The 15,279-nt window shown below is 50.8% G+C and overlaps 2 gene segments (V, D, J or C); both read right to left on the bottom strand.

Moving 5' to 3' along the window:
- Window positions 1-275: 275 nt before the first annotated feature.
- On the bottom strand, window positions 276-4,907 carry LOC137160074 (immunoglobulin heavy variable 4-61-like; the record flags this gene model as incomplete). The annotated part of the segment is given in 5 exon segments: window positions 276-523; window positions 1,337-1,358; window positions 1,479-1,486; window positions 4,382-4,704; window positions 4,818-4,907. Coding segments are annotated over 5 exon segments (647 nt in total), but the record flags the coding sequence as incomplete, so codon positions are not given.
- Window positions 4,908-6,130: 1,223 nt separating this feature from the next.
- Window positions 6,131-11,280, bottom strand: LOC137160073 (immunoglobulin heavy variable 4-38-2-like). The segment is given in 4 exon segments: window positions 6,131-6,148; window positions 6,231-6,487; window positions 10,720-11,088; window positions 11,235-11,280. Coding segments are annotated over 4 exon segments (690 nt in total).
- Between the last annotated feature and the right edge of the window lie 3,999 nt (window positions 11,281-15,279).

Below are 15,279 nucleotides of genomic sequence, written 5' to 3'. Positions count from 1 at the left end.
TTGTGAAAGGATTTTCAATGGGAATTAGGTGGCTAAAAACCTTTCAGATCCCTGACTCTCACTTCCTTTGGGTCAATGAAGATTCCAGCGTGTTAGGGAACCCCACTAATAATATTGCGGGGCTGGAAACGAGCTATCAGTGCAGATGGGGGAAGATCTCAGGCGCCTGAGGCCAGGGCAGGGAGGTTGCAACAGGAAACAGATGCAGCCGTCTGCGTTCAGGGCGACTTTCCCTCCTGGGCTCTTGTCCTGGGCTGTCTCAGTGTGGGTCCCACCTCGAGCAGTAATAGGTGGCGGTGTCTGCAGCCGTCAGGGAGCGGAGCTGCAGATAAAACTCGTTCTTGTCATCCTCTTTGGAGATGGTCGCTCGGGATTTGAAGGCCGGGGCGTAGTTTGTGCTCCCAGAGAAATGGACCCGGCCTACCCATTGCAGGCCTTGGCCGGGAAGCTGGCGGACCCAGTTCCACCAGGCCTGGGTGGAGATGGAGTCGCCGGACACGGTGCAAGTGACGGTCAGGGACTCTCCGGGTTTCAGCATGCCCAGGGCGGACGGGACCAGCCGGATCTGGGAGAGGGCACCTTGGCAAAGGGAGAAAAACAGAGCAGTGAGACTCTGCCCACGCGACGCGGGGAAAGCGTGGTCCGGAAATACTCACGCCAGGGAGCCACCAGGAGGCAGAAAAGAGCAGGCAGCAGCAGGGCCATCTCTCAGAGCTGTAGCAATCCGGGGCTGCTCCTCTCGGTGCGTGAGGAGGGGCTGGGACACGCAGGGTCGGGGTTTGTGTTTAAGCAGGGCAGGGATTTGCATGTGGGTTTGGCCCAGCGGGGACGGGAGATGAAAGGGCAGAGCAGGGAGAGCTGGGGCTTGACAGGAATCCCCCCCTTGCACGGGCCAGCGTCTTACACCGGGACCGGGGCAGAATTCCTTTATTTGCGGGACAATGTGCAATCTGTAAGTGACACCGAACACCGGTTAATGTATCACATGCACTGCCACGCGGCTTAAAGCCCCTCTGCTCCCGCTCCTACTTGCGTGAGTGCTGAGTATGAGCACCCAGCTGTGCTCCCAGCTGCCGTGTGTAGGTGTGCTGATCTGCCTAGCTGGGTGAAATGAGATCTGGGCCTTGCCATAGCTGTGTGTGTGTGTGTGATTGTTTGGGTGTTGTGGCCATCTGCTGGGTGGAGCGTGTATGAGTGTGTTTCAGGGCCACCTGTTGTTGGAAGGAGGCAGAGCAGCTGAGTGTGTGTGTCTGAGCGTGTGTTGCACTTTACTTAATAAAACAGGGCCTTGTCCCCATGCGTGTGTGTCTGTTTGTGCATCTGTTTCCTGTTAGATATAATAATAATAATAATCATACCTTGCACTTCAAGAGCATGTCCCACACCCAGAAGAGGTCAAAGGGCTTTTACAAAGGAATTAAGGATCCCTATCTCTCTCTTAAAGATGGGGAAACTGAGGCACAGGGTGGTGGAGTGACTTCCCGCGCTCACCCAGAAACAGAGTCGGGAATGCAGGACCCTGATTTGTAATCCACGCGGGCACCCTGCCTCCTTGTAGGAGTTTGTCATAGCGCATGGGTGCACACACATTTTTGTAGCATTGCTGCTCGCTGTTGGCTTGAATGAGTCCTGTCCAAGAAGAAAAGGCCAGTGTGTGTTTGTGCTGCCTGCTTCTAGGCAGAGAAAAGACCAGCTCGTTGTGTGTTTGTGTGTCCCTGCTCCCCTGCACTGGAGGGAAGGAGTCCTGATCAGCTGTTGTGTGTTTCTGTCTTTGCTACCTCTTAATGGGGGCAATGAGACCATCTCTGTGTGTCTGTATGTGCATGTTAACACTTGTGTGTGTGCATGTTTGTGTCCTTTGCTGCTGCTGCCTCCTGCTAAAGGAGAAGCAACTCACTCAGTGTGTAGTGTGTGTGTGTGTTTTTGTTAGTGTCAGTGGGAGTGTGTTACTTCTGCTCCCTTGCTCGCTTTCTCCGTGTCTGTCTGCCCCTGCAGCCGCCTGCTGGAGGTATGAGAAATCTTCCCGTGTGTGTGTGTGTTTAGACATAGGTGTGTTTTTCATGACTGCTACCAACGAAACAGTGTTAGACCTGCGCGCTGTGTGTGTGTGTGTGTGTGTGTGTGCGTGCGCGTGCGCGCGCGCGCGCGCGCGCGCGCGCTGAAGGGAGATTTTCCTTGCTTTTCCTCTTGACGACACCTCCCGTCAGTGAGTCCCTCACCCTCAGCTCCCAGCCTAGTGCTAAAGGGCGGTTTGGGAACTGGTTTCCCTTCTAGATCCAGTTTCCTCCTTTGAACTGGCTCAGTGCCTGTGTCCGGAGCAGTGAGACACGGCGGTTTCTGCAGCTGCCCCGTCACTCGGCTGTAGACAGAGCTCGCCTTCAGAAACATTCCCAGAGATGTTGGGTCCTGCTCCGGAAGAATGAGACGTAGGATTGTAGGGTTCCCAGACACGATAACCCACCCTCTGGGGAGTGGCAGATCCAGTCCCAGGCGTTGTCGAGCCACAAGATAATCACTTTGCCAGTCTGTCTGGGGGTCTCCCCTGGTGCACCAGCTCCAAGCCGGATTTGGGGATTATCGTTATTGTGTTCTCTCCCATAACCGCAATGGTTCTTTGGGCACCGTTCTAGATGAACAGACGAACAATTGTCTCCATGCTATCGATGGGGTGTCAGTGGCTGAGTCTGCGCTAAGTCCGTCACTGTCCACTCTTTTGTGTTTTCAGTTCATCTCTTCTTCCGCCTGCTTCTCCATCTCTGCTCTTGGTCTGTCCCTTGGAGGATGATCTTGGATTGCCCAGATGATCTTGTTCCATGGCCGTACCACTTCAGCCTGCGCTTCTTCACGGGAGTCAGAAGATCTTCATATGACCCAGCTCTTGGGGCGATGCTGTTCCAAACCTCTTCATTAGTGACGTGGTCGAGGTAGGAGACGCCCCAGATTTTACGGAATACAGGACTTTGGGAATAGAGGTTGTCATAATTAAGGGTGAGGAGAGACAGACACCGATAGCTGACAGCATCCCACGGGATGTGGACGGCTTGAAATGGTCACCGAACGTCCTTTGAACTCTCCTGCCCAAGGCACTGCAGGAGCCTCCAATGCTGACGTGACGCAGCAGCCGGGAGGGACAAGAAAAAGTCCGGTTTCCTAATGGGAGCTGGTGAATGAGGGAAATGCCTGAGGTGGACAGGCCAGCTCTGTGTCTGGGCAGAGACTGAGGCTGCTCGAGTCAGAGGTGTGTATTTAAGCAGGGGGGGAGCAGGGATTTGCCTGCAGGTTTCTCACACGGGGGATGGGAGATTGACGGGCCTGGCAGCAGGAGGTCTGGCTAGAGGATGATCCCTCCGTTGGAGTCTCCTTATAAAGGCACAAGAGCGAGACACAAGATTTGACTTTGCCTGAGAAATGTTCCCATTCCCAGTGACTGCATGTGCTCAGAGGGATTGCACAGAAGGCAGAGCAGTGACTGGGGCACAGATGAAACAGAGAATCATAGAAAATGAAGGATGGACCGGACTGTAGGAGATCATCTAGTCCTACCCTCTGCTCACAGGGGGACCAACCCCAACTAAACCATCCCAGCCAGGGCTTAAAAACCTCTAAGGATGGAGATTCCACCACCTCCTTAGGTAACCCATTCCAGTGCTTCACCACCCGCCTAGTGAAAAGGTTTTTCCTAATGTCCAACCTAGACCTCCCCCACTGCAACTTGAGACCATTGTTCCTTGTTCTGTCATCTGCCACCACTGAGAACAGCCTAGCTCCATCCTCCCTGGAACCCCCTTTCAGGTAGTTAAAGCCTGTTATCAAATCCCCCCTCATTCTCCTCTTCTGCAGACTAAACAAGCCTAGTTCCCCCAGCCTCTCCCCATAAGTCTTGTGCTCCAGCCCCCTGACCATTTGTGTTGCCCTCCTCTGGACTCTCTCCAATTTGTCCACATCCTCTCTGCAGTGATATGGTAGCAGAGAAGGCCGCACTTTTTTGGGGGCAAAGCTTGCACCTGAGTCAGGGTTATGTACCTCGTCTCCTTCTTCCCCAGTGTCTCTCTTTGTCCTTGTCTTTCCGTTATGTCAATTGCTGTAATGTTGGCATGTGTCAGAAAGCCCTGGCTGGGATGGTTTAGTTGGGGTTGGCTCTGCTTGGAGTAGGGGGTTGGACTAGATACCTCCTCAGATCCCTTCCAACCCTCATCTGCTATGATTCTGTATGATGCGTTGTTCCAGCACCACATCCCTTTATAGACAGATCACATTTTAGGCTAAGTATTTAGAGACGTGGTGTTTGAGGCATCTTTGTTTTTGTCTTTCTTAAAATAAAATATGTGTATTCAGAGACCACTTCCCCTTTTTGTACAGTCCCTGCTTTGCTCTGTGTCACTGTGTGTCTGGCACAGTAATAGGTGGCCGTGTCTGCAGCTGTCAGCGAGCGGAGCTGCAGGGAGAACTGGTTCTTGGAGGAATCTACAGTGATGGTGATCCTGCTTTGGAGGGAGGTGGCATAGCTTGTGCTTCCCCCTCGCTCTATACGTCCCATCCATTCCAGCCCTTTGCCGGGACTCTGCCGGATCCAGCTCCAGTAACAACAGCCACTCGAGATGATATTGCTGGAGTCTCCAGAGACAGCGCAGGTCAGTGCGAGGGTCTCTCCAGGTTTCACCGCTCCTGGGCCAGACTGGACCAGCTGAACTTGCGAGTGGATGCCTGGGAAGAGGAAAAATGATTATGAGCCTTATTATTCTTACCCCAGGTTTTCTCCGCAGATCTCAAGATTCAGGTATGATCTTAACTTTCCGGCCGTCCGCAAAAATACTTACAACTCATGGCAGATAACAGCAAAGCGAAAAGCAGTAGGGACTCCATGGTTTGTCAGATCAGGGCAGCAGTCAGTCAGAGATTCACCCTCTCCTCAGTGTCTGAGCTGCAAGAACCAGAGGTTTATACTTAAACAGGAACCCCCCCACCCACCGGTTCAGCGATTTGCATGCGGGTTACACCAGGAGAATATAAGAGAAGGCAGGGAGTTGTCTGTCTGTCTGGGGCCGTCCCCCTGGGACATGACAGCAACATACAGCAGGCATAGATCCTTGCACTAGGCCCAGCCTGAATTAACTGTGCAGAAACCAGAGTATAAAAGTCACATGGAAGGCAGTGTGGTCTAGTGGATATAGCGCTGCACTGAGACCTGGCATCATGATGTCATGATGACTCGGTTTCCCCAGTCTATAAAATTACCTCCTTCGTAAAGCACTTTGAGATCTATACTTTGCCCTAAAAAACCATGGAACATGCTCTATGGGAAGTGTTACTGTTCTTAGAGATCACATTGTCTGAATTACGTTGATTCATTCCTGTCCTGTCCAGTCTTTTCTTTCCTTTCCAGTCCAACTGAGTGGCTGTATTTATTCTTTTATAGATAGAACAAAGGGGATACATTTAAACCTGTCACCCGGATTATTCCTTTCATTTGTTTTTCCTGAACGACATGGAGGCAAATCTGTTTTGCAAAGTTAATTTTGAAAGCGAGAGTGAGGCAGACTTCCAACGGGGCTTAGGGGCCCATGGGGTGCCTTTAAAATCACCCAGGAGCCCAATACCCCTTGATTTCAGTGGGAAAAAGTCATCTGTCTGTTTTTTGAAAATCCCACGAGGCACCGGGATGCCTTTAAAATGTGATTCCCTGTGGTCAGCGACACTGACTCCGTGACCAGCACGTCTACAAAGCAGGACTCCTGTTTTCCAGGTATTTACACCACTATTCGATGTGTGCTCTCACAGCGAGGTTACCACAGCTATTGAGCGCCGTCCCTGGGTATGGCTTTCCCTTGCCTTGGGGTTCGTATCCCGGTGTGACGTGTTCATAGATCACCGTTTCCCTATCCCAGCCCCACGCACAGTAACATCGCCCGTTACTCCAGCCAGGCACAGGCGTGAATGCGGGAGTATGAATGGACCGGGGAACATGACAGGCACAGCTGCGAATGACTGAACATGGTTTTCCTGTGATTTCCATGCTGAACCTTGGCTCTGTACGAGAAGCAACATTACTTTTACTGCTGCTCTGCAAGATCAGCGACTCATTACCTTGTATTAGCTTTATGAAAGCTTGACTGCGATAGATTCTCTCTCCTTATGAGCCTGTGTCGCCCTGAGAAGAAAATGACAGCGCTGAATGTCGGTATGGAAACCGCTTCCCCTTTTTGTACAGTCCCTGCTTTGCTCTGCGTCACTGTGTCTCTGGCGCAGTAATAAGTGGCTGTGTCTGCAGCTGTCATGGAGCGAAGCTGCAGGGAGAACTGGTTCTTGGAGGTGTCTGCAGAGATGGTGATTCGGCTCTGGAAAGCTGGGGCATAGCTTGTACCCCCACTAACTGCATATATGTACCCCATCCACTCCAGCCCTTTTCCTGCAGGCTGCCGGACCCAGCCCCAGTCGTAACCAGTAGAAATGGTGTAACCAGACACGGTGCAGGTCAGGGTGAGGGTCTCTCCAGGCTTCACCACTCCCGGCCCGGACTGGACCAGCTGGATTTGAGCCAGGACACCTGGAGAAGGAGGGAATTTCAGGCATTATACCACGGTTCAGACCGTTCACCGGGGACTAACCCCACTGTATTGAAGTCAAGGGGCATTCCTCCGTCAGACACAACAGAAGCAGGATTTTCCCTGTCCCCCTCCTGCAAAGACTCACCGGAATGGGTGGCTAAGAGGAAAAGGAAGGTGAAGAACGAGTCCATGGTGGTCGGATGACGGAACAGACTCCCCAGCAGACAGCACTGGGCACTGCAGTGTCTGGGGAGTGACTGAGGCTCCTGCTATCAGCAGTTTGTATTTAAACAGGACCCCCTTGGTGCGGATTTGCATGCGGGTTTCGCCCAGCGGGGATGGGAGATGAAAGGGGCGGGCAGGGCGGTGGTTCGGGGCTAAATGGGGTGAAACCGAGAGAGGTGGTGCAGCTGCTGGTCTGTAGCAGAGCAGGAGAGAACGGACTAGCTGGTAAATTAGCTCTGGTGTCAGATGCTAGAAGACTAGGATTGGAAGGGATCTCAGGAGGTATCTAGTGCAGCCACTGCTCAAAGCAGATCTAACCCCAGTTAAATCATCCCAGTCAGGGCTTTGTGAGGACGAGCCTTAAAAACTTCTAAGGATGGAGATTCCCCTACCTCTATTGGTAACCCATTCCAGTGCTTCCCCACCCGCCTATGGGAAAAGTTTTTCCAGGTGGGGATCTCTCTGGGACCTTGCCATTTTCATCAGGCGAAACTCCAGTTTCTGATCTGTCTGGGAGATGATCTCTCTCATTGGTTTGAGATGCAGAAAGGGAAGAAGTTTATTCTGGATAACTTGGAAAGAACCTTAAATACAGTCAGTGCCGGCTTCTGCTGCCCATGAAATCAAGGGCGACATTCCAAAGGTCTGGCCCTGCCCTTCGTCACAGGGATGATTGTCCAAGATCGACCCAGAGACACCAATGATTTCATGCTGGATTTGTGCCCGTGTGAACGAGAGTAGAATCCGGTTTTCATTGGCTGAGTGAACAGCAGGATGGGACCAGAGGCAGAACTGGGCTGGGCTGGGTAGTAAATGGGTTGTCCCCACATTCAGAAAACTTTGACTTTTCTTGAAAAAGGAAAATCCTGAGCATTAAAACATTTCAATGATCAGCAACGAGAAATGATGGGGGTTTGGCCAAAAAACAAAATGATTTTCAGCTAAAAATACTAAAAACAGATATTTTTCTTAAAAAACAATTTAGTTGGATACTGAATTTTCCATTGCAGAAAATCTCTGATAGGAAAAGTTTTACTATCCATTTCAGTCATTAAGGTGACAATCTTTAGTGTCTTTTGTGCTCATAACTCTCCTGTGAACAAGGGAAGTGTCATTATCCCTGTTACACAGTTGGGAAAGTGAGGCACGGAAGGCCAGGTTATCAGAGTTATTTCAGTTCCTCACAGGCAGCTACTGGGATTTCCAAAGGCACCGAGGTGGTAAAAACACACTGAAATCAGCAGGATCTCTGTACATCTTAGAAACATCTGACAAATATCTGACCCAGGCTGAGCTAAGACGCTTGTTCAAATCCCATGAGGGGCCTCTCTGCAATTGTAGGTGCCTAAATCACTTGGACTATTTGGTCTAGAGAGACTTGTGCAGGAGAAGTGTCTGGTCCAGCGAGGAGCGGTAAAAGCGACAGAGCCTAGAGAATGGGCAGATTCTGAAAGGATTTTCAATGGGAATTAGGAGGCTAAAAACCTTTCAGATCCCTGACTCTCACTTCCTTTGGGTCAATGAAGATTCCAGCGTGTTAGGGAACCCCACTAATAATATTAGGGGGTTGGAAACGAGCTGTCAGTGCAGATGGGGGAAGATCTCAGGCGCCTGAGGCCAGGGCAGGGAGGTTGCAACAGGAAACAGGCTGAGCAGAGAATTCATTGTGTGCTAGGAGGGGACAGAGACCTCGCCAGGGGCAGCTCAGCTCTGGGAGACGGGATGGTGGGTCTGGGCGCCTCGGGATTGATACTTCAACATAGAGCCCGGGGCGGGGATTTGCATAAAGTGTGAACACCCAAGGAAGGTGACAGAGAGAGCTGATAAAAAGAACAGGGCCCCTCTGCCTCTCTGTGCCCCGCCTGGACAGACAGAGAGTGTTAGACAGACAAATACATGCTTTGCTCCATCGTTGCAGAAGAGGAAAACACAGAAATGCTGAGTGAATGCAGTTTAAACTCTCACCACCCCTCATCCAAGGACGGTGTCAATTCATTCATTCCTGTGAACAAAGGAGGCTCTGATGAAGTTGAATTTTGGGCCCAGGGAGCTCCGGTTATTCGGTACCTTCCGTGTTTCCAAGTGCCAAACACTGACCCCTGATGGTTCCCCAACTCAACCCTCATTGATGACTGATACCTGCTTATTGGTTATCGATGGCTGGTTGTTGGTTGGATGAAGAGGTGCATCATTGTTAAGGCAGTCAGATAGCTACCATTATTATGGGGAATGTGGGGTGCAGATCCTCTAGACAGCCTTGCAAATCTCACCTGTATATTTCCAAGGACAAAGAGCTCAGTGCATGGAGGGTCTGGGCCAGTGCTCGTCTTTTCCATAACAACACGTGGGTTTGTGTGACTTTAAGTAGGAGCAGAGATGTTTACTTACAGAGCTGGAGATGGGTCATTTTATGGGGGGCAGGAGGGCAATGGTGTATGTCGGGAATCTGTAGGTGAAATAAGCTCACATTGGCAGCATGATCTCTACTCCAACCCCTGAACTGACACACCAGATTTGAAGAGGAGATGGGGATCTGAGCCTGGATTTATTTTTCTGCTTCGAACCAAATCACTGTTACAACCTTCATTATGGTACCATTAGTGGGGTAGCCGTGCATAGAGTCCTTCTGTGATGTATCCGGTCCTTTCCAACCCCCAACGGAAACCGGTCCATATTATTATCCTGGTTTCTGTTTCTTAGCCCATCCACCTGCCTCCCGTGTCCGGACAGAGGGATTTTGTTACACCCACTGGTAACACGTGTTTGCTTCTTTCCATGGGATGGTTCATATCTACCGTGCTGCCCTAGAGGGAACAGCAGAGAAATGCAGGGAACAATTTCAGGTGCTTGGAGTTTTGACCTACTTCCCTTTTCCTATATTCTAGGTGAACAGGACTGTGTGAATGGGAAGGAGGTTGGGACATCTGGGAAAAAAGAAAACAAAGTGCGGTATGGATTAACCATCGAAAGAATCCATGGATCTTTCCCCAATTTCTCCACTCTCCCATAGACACTTACCTAAATTGCAGGTAACCAGGAGTGTGTAAATAAGGAGGTGCTTCTCTTGTGCAAAGATGACGATGATAATGATAACCTTACGTGAACATATTTAATGCAGAAAGTGCTGCAGGGACACGGGGAGAATCTGAACCACAGACTGGGGAGAAATGTATCTCCTTTGTATCAAGTGCTTTATTATTAGCTGCCTCATTATGAGGTTCTTTTCTTGTAGAAGAACCGCCTTGAAGGGAAGATGTGTCTTCTGCCAGTGGAGGTAGGATACTGGCTAAGATGGACCCTGAGTCTCATCCGATATTTCATCATGTTTCTATGAGAGAACAAAAATCCACTCGTTCCTGAACAGAGTTTTGGAAGAATGAACCATCCGCCACCTCTCTCGCTTTCTTTGTGTGAGTGCGTGTATCACTGCCCCTCCTACTGGAAGTGGTGACTTGTAACACTGCTGTGTGTGTGTGTGTGTGTGTGTGTCTGTGTGTGATTTGTCTTCTCTTGAAGAAGTGATGATGTGTTTCCAATCCCATTCAGATTAACCGGTTCCACTTTCTGAGTGTGGACGCTCGTATGCATTGGTTATGAACCTCACTTTCAGCATTTTTCCTCACTCCCAAGCCCGGGTGCTAGAACGAATGTGGAACTGAAATAAGAGAGTTCACACACATAAAGCGGCACCTATTTAACTAAACCGATTTAAATGAATTCGGTGTGATTGCAGGTCCGCGGCACTTATATCCGTAGATACTTTACTGTGCTAAGATTTCCATGGATGTTTTGCACCAAAGGTGTATATTTGAGGAGTGGGGATGGAGTGGAAAGGTAAAGCAGAAGACGGCCCTTCATTTCCATCCAGTACAAATTTCACGTTGTGTGTGTTTCCCTTTGTCTGCTACATAAATGACATCAGGACAGAGGCCTGAACGTCTGCTCAGACTCCACTTCCCTTTTTGTACAGTCCCTGCTTTGCTCTGTGTCACTGTGTGTGTGTCTCTGGCGCAGTAATAGGTGGCGGTGTCTGCAGCTGTCAGCGAGCGGAGCTGCAGGGAGAACTGGTTCTTGGAGGAATCAGTGGAGATGGTGATTCGGCTCTGGAAAGATGAGGCGTAGTCTGTTTTCCATGTGGAGCTGCTGTAGTATCCCCGTCCCATCCACTCCAGCCCTTTTCCTCCAGGCTGACGGATCCAGTTCCAGTAGTAACCAGTAGAAATGGTGTAACCAGACACGGTGCAGGTCAGGGTGAGGGTCTCTCCAGGCTTCACCACTCCCAGCCCGGACTGGACCAGCTGGATTTGGGCCAGGACACCTGGAGAAGGAGGGAATTTCAGGCATTATACCATGGTTCAGACCACTCACCGGGGACTAACCCCACTGTATTGAAGTCAAGGGGCATTCCTCCGTCAGGCACAAGAGAAGCAGGATTTTCCCCGTCCCCCTCCCGCAAACACTCACCGGAATGGGTGGCTAAGAGGAAAAGGAAGGTGAAGAACGAGTCCATGGTGGTCGGATGAAGGAACAGACTCCCCAGCAGACAGCACTGGGCACTGCAGAGTCTGGGGGATGACTGAGGCTCCTGCTATCTGTAGTTTGTATTTAAACAGGACCCCCTTGGTGCGGATTTGCATGCGGGTTTCGCCCAGCGGGGATGGGAGATGAAAGGGGCGGGCAGGGCGGTGGTTCGGGGCTAAATGGGGGGAAACCGAGCGAGGTGGTGCAGCTGCTGGTCTGTAGCAGAGCAGGAGAGAAGTGACCAGCTGGTAAATTAGCTCTGGTGTTAGATGCTAGAAGACTAGGGTTGGAAGGGATCTCAGGAGGTATCTAGTGCAAACCCTTGGTCAAAGCAGGTCCAACTCCAGTTAAATCATCCCAGCCAGGGCTTTGTGAGGTCGAGCCTTAAAAACTTCTAAGGATGGAGATTCCACCACCTGCCATCCGTCTGTTACTATTAAAAACATGTACAGAGAGACTGAAATCTATCTCATCAGCTTTAATTAGTCAGAGAAGCTTAGAATTCACCAAGTCCCCACTCTCTGTAATGTGGAGAAATCTATGGCCGTTCCTTCACATCCTGGTGACCTGGTTTTAAATGGGTGGCATTGAGGTTGTAGTGGTTATATGGGGTTGTTGGTGACCATCAGGTGGTCCAGGGACAGCTACAGAGAACACATGGCTGGGCACAGGCAATTCCAGGAGGAATGAGCCAGAGCACAATGGAAAGTGATGGAGAAAGACCTTTGTTTAGTGGATCATGTTTGCTGAAGGATTTACCTATCCTGTGCTTGTCATTCAATGGGGGACAATCAACACTCATCCTTCTACTTGCTTTCCACTAGCCCACCTCAGCATTGCCTTTGTGTGAGATTCACCCAAATATTTGAATGCTTAGATCTCAGCTGTATCCCTAAATCGAAAACCCTGAAGCTTGGTTCTTGGAGGTGATGAACTCTTTGTATTGTATGACTTTCAAACCAAACCTTGAATCTTTTGGATAATCTGTGCATTATTCCTAGATGGACAAAAACTCTTTCCTTCAAAAACTCCGTATTTGATTACTGGATAACATTAGCTGTAATAAAAACTGTTATTTGCAGCACAATAAGAAGTGGCCATGACTTCGATGGTCAGTGCATTCAGCACGAGATAATACCCATTTCTGGAATTGTCTCTAGATACAGGTAATCGGTTTAGCAGTGACGGGGAAGGGTGTGGAGCGCCACCTCCACTAACGTGTTCCATCCATGCCAGGTGGCCCTGTCGAGTCTGATAGACCCACCCCAGGTGATAAGATTCAGTGTCTGGTGTCTGTGGGCCTATGCTGGGCATATAAAATAAATATAAAACTGTCCATGGAAATGAGTCTCTCCAGGAAACGTCGGATGGGGAAGCAACTCAAGGAAAAAAGGCTGGTTTCAGGCACCAGAGGGTGACGATAGGTTTGAAGGAAAGCGGAGGGGACTGGGCATGGAGAGGAGACAAGCAGCTTGTGGGCTTTGTCAGACAAAGGGCTGTGAGTGTAGACAGAAAGGGTGCAGAGATACAGGGGAGAGCAATGGAGCGCTTTATTTTGGAGTCCCTTTGCAAATCCAGTGTATTGGCGGGTGGGTGTGTGCTCGCTGCTCCCTGCTGGAGGGAAGGAAACCGGTCATTGTCCCGTGGGGGGCGGAGGACGGGGTCTGGAGCCAACACTCCCTGCTAACCTCGTCTCACTGCTCGGTTTAGAATCCTCTTCCCCTTTTTGTACAGTCCCTGCTTCGCTCTGTGTCACTGTGTCTCTGGTGCAGTAATAGGTGGCCGTGTCTGCAGCTGTCAGCGAGTGGAGCTGCAGGGAGAACTGGTTCTTGGCAGGCTCTGCAGAGATGGTGGCTCGGCTTTGCAGAGACTGGGCGTAGTGGGTGGTCCCTTCCTTGGCTACATCTCCCATCCATTCCAGCTCTTTCCCAGGTTTCTGCCGGATCCAATTCCTCCAGCAGCAAGTACTGGAGAGGGTGTCACTGGGGGGACCTGAGATGGTGCATGTCAATGTGAGGGTCTCTCCGGGTTTCACCATCGCAGAACCGGGCTGGCCCAGCTGCACCTGGCAAAGGACATCTGGGAAAAGGCAAACAAAGCAAGGAAGGAATTAGTCACCGAAGGAATATATGAAAATCTGTTCTAATTCCCTCCCTCTCCCATAGACACTCACAGGTGAGGGCAGAGAACAGGGAAAGGAAAAGCAGCAGAGATTTCATTCTTGTTCTGAAATTCCCCAGCAGGCAGGCCCGGGCAGTTCTGTGTCTGGGGATAGACTGAGGTTCCAACAAACTGGGGTTTGTATTTAAAGAGGAACCGCCGGGGCAGTGATTTGCATGCGGGTTTCCCAGGCTGGATATTAGGGGTGACAGGGTGTGAGCGCGCTGAACCTGGCAAGCTACCCTCTGGGCGTGCTGTCTCTGTTCACCACACAGAGCTCGGCCCACCCTGCCTGGAATTACAACAGGTGATTGCCCTGCATAGGAAGGATCGCAGGGGAGTAGGACGAGGTATTGGCTTTGTGCCTCAGGGTAAATGGTGACAATAATATTAACCGGTGAGAGTAAATGTTGGCAAAACCCACGGCAGCTGCTGAAAAAGGAAGGGGAGTATTGTGCAGTGTTTGAGCAATTCCCTTCTCTGCCGCTGACGTCCTGCGTGGCCCTGAGCAAGTCCCTTAGCCTGGCCGTGCCTCAGTTTCCCATCTGTTAAATAGGACATATAGAACTCCCTTTTTCACAAGAATGGGGTGAGGCTACACAGATTAATAAGATTGTGTGGCTCAGATACTGTGGAGATGAGAGCCATGAAAGTATCTGAGATAGGAAGATACATAAACTTCATATTTCCGGGCCTCAGCTCCCAATATGTACTTACCGACCTCCTAGAGGCGTTGTGAGGATCAGCGTATTAAAGACTGTAAGGTGCTCAGATAGCATGATCAGTAGGACAGAGCGATCCATAGATGGGGAGAGGGAAAGAAAGGATGGCTGGAAAGTGAGTAAAGTTTCCTGTCTGGAAAGGGGATATACACTCTCCAGTCCAGGGAATATTTGTGTGCATGTATTTCTGGAGTGAACGAGGGGGCTCATAAATCCCCTTTGGCTGTGCTGGAGTGTATAACACCCGGTTTGGTGTGTGGATTAATACGGATGGTGATGGGGATATGATGGCAAAGAGCTTTTAAACGTTTTTTAGGGTGACTAAACCCCCCCGGCCACTTTGAGTGTGTAAGGGCCAAACTCTTTCCTGCAGGGATGCAGGATCACGATGCGTGTGTTGCAAGCGGTCATCCTGTCTTTGCGTTTAGCAGAAAGAGGGGACGAGAAAGTCCACAGGCAGAATGGACCCGGCCTGGACTAAACCGGCAGACGTTAAATCGGCTCAGCCCTACGTGTTTCTACCTCACCGTGAATTTTCACCATGTGCACGTGAACGCGGGGACTGTCCCTTTACTGCCATCTCGTGGGAGAGGTGGCTCTCCTGCTTTACTGGAAAGATCATTCACAGCGTCATATAGGCCTGAGCTTCTGGGTAGGCTCCGCTTCTTCCCCTTTTTGTACCGGTCCCTGCTTTGCTCTGTGTCACTGTGGTGGCTCTGATGCAGTAATTGGTGGCCGTGTCTGCAGCTGTCAGGAAGCGGAGCTGCAGGGAGACCTGGTTCTTAGAGGAATCGCTGGCGATGGTGATTCGGCTCTGGAAAGAGGAGCCCTGGTCTGTTTTCCAGGTAGAGCCGCTGTAATATCCCCGCCCCATCCACTCCAGCCCTTTCCCGGGAGGCTGCCGGATCCACTCCCAGTCGAAGCCGCTGATGGAGGAAGCCAAGACAGCACAGGTCAGCGTGAGGGTCTCTCCGGGCTTTGCCGTTCCCGGGCTGGGCTGGACCAGCTGCGCCTGAGAGAGGACACCTGGTGAAAGGGAGAACAGAGCTGAGCCACGCCTGGAATCGGCGCATCCCCCACCTCGGCATTTCCCAGTGTCCCATCAA

This window comes from Emydura macquarii, unplaced genomic scaffold, assembly GCF_026122565.2.
Source record: "Emydura macquarii macquarii isolate MOO-44397 ecotype Brisbane River unplaced genomic scaffold, CSIRO-AGI_Emac_v2 contig_2128, whole genome shotgun sequence".
Lineage (NCBI taxonomy): Eukaryota > Metazoa > Chordata > Testudines > Chelidae > Emydura > Emydura macquarii.
The sequence above is the reverse complement of the archived record's forward strand: the minus strand, read 5'-3'. Positions and strand labels throughout refer to the sequence as shown.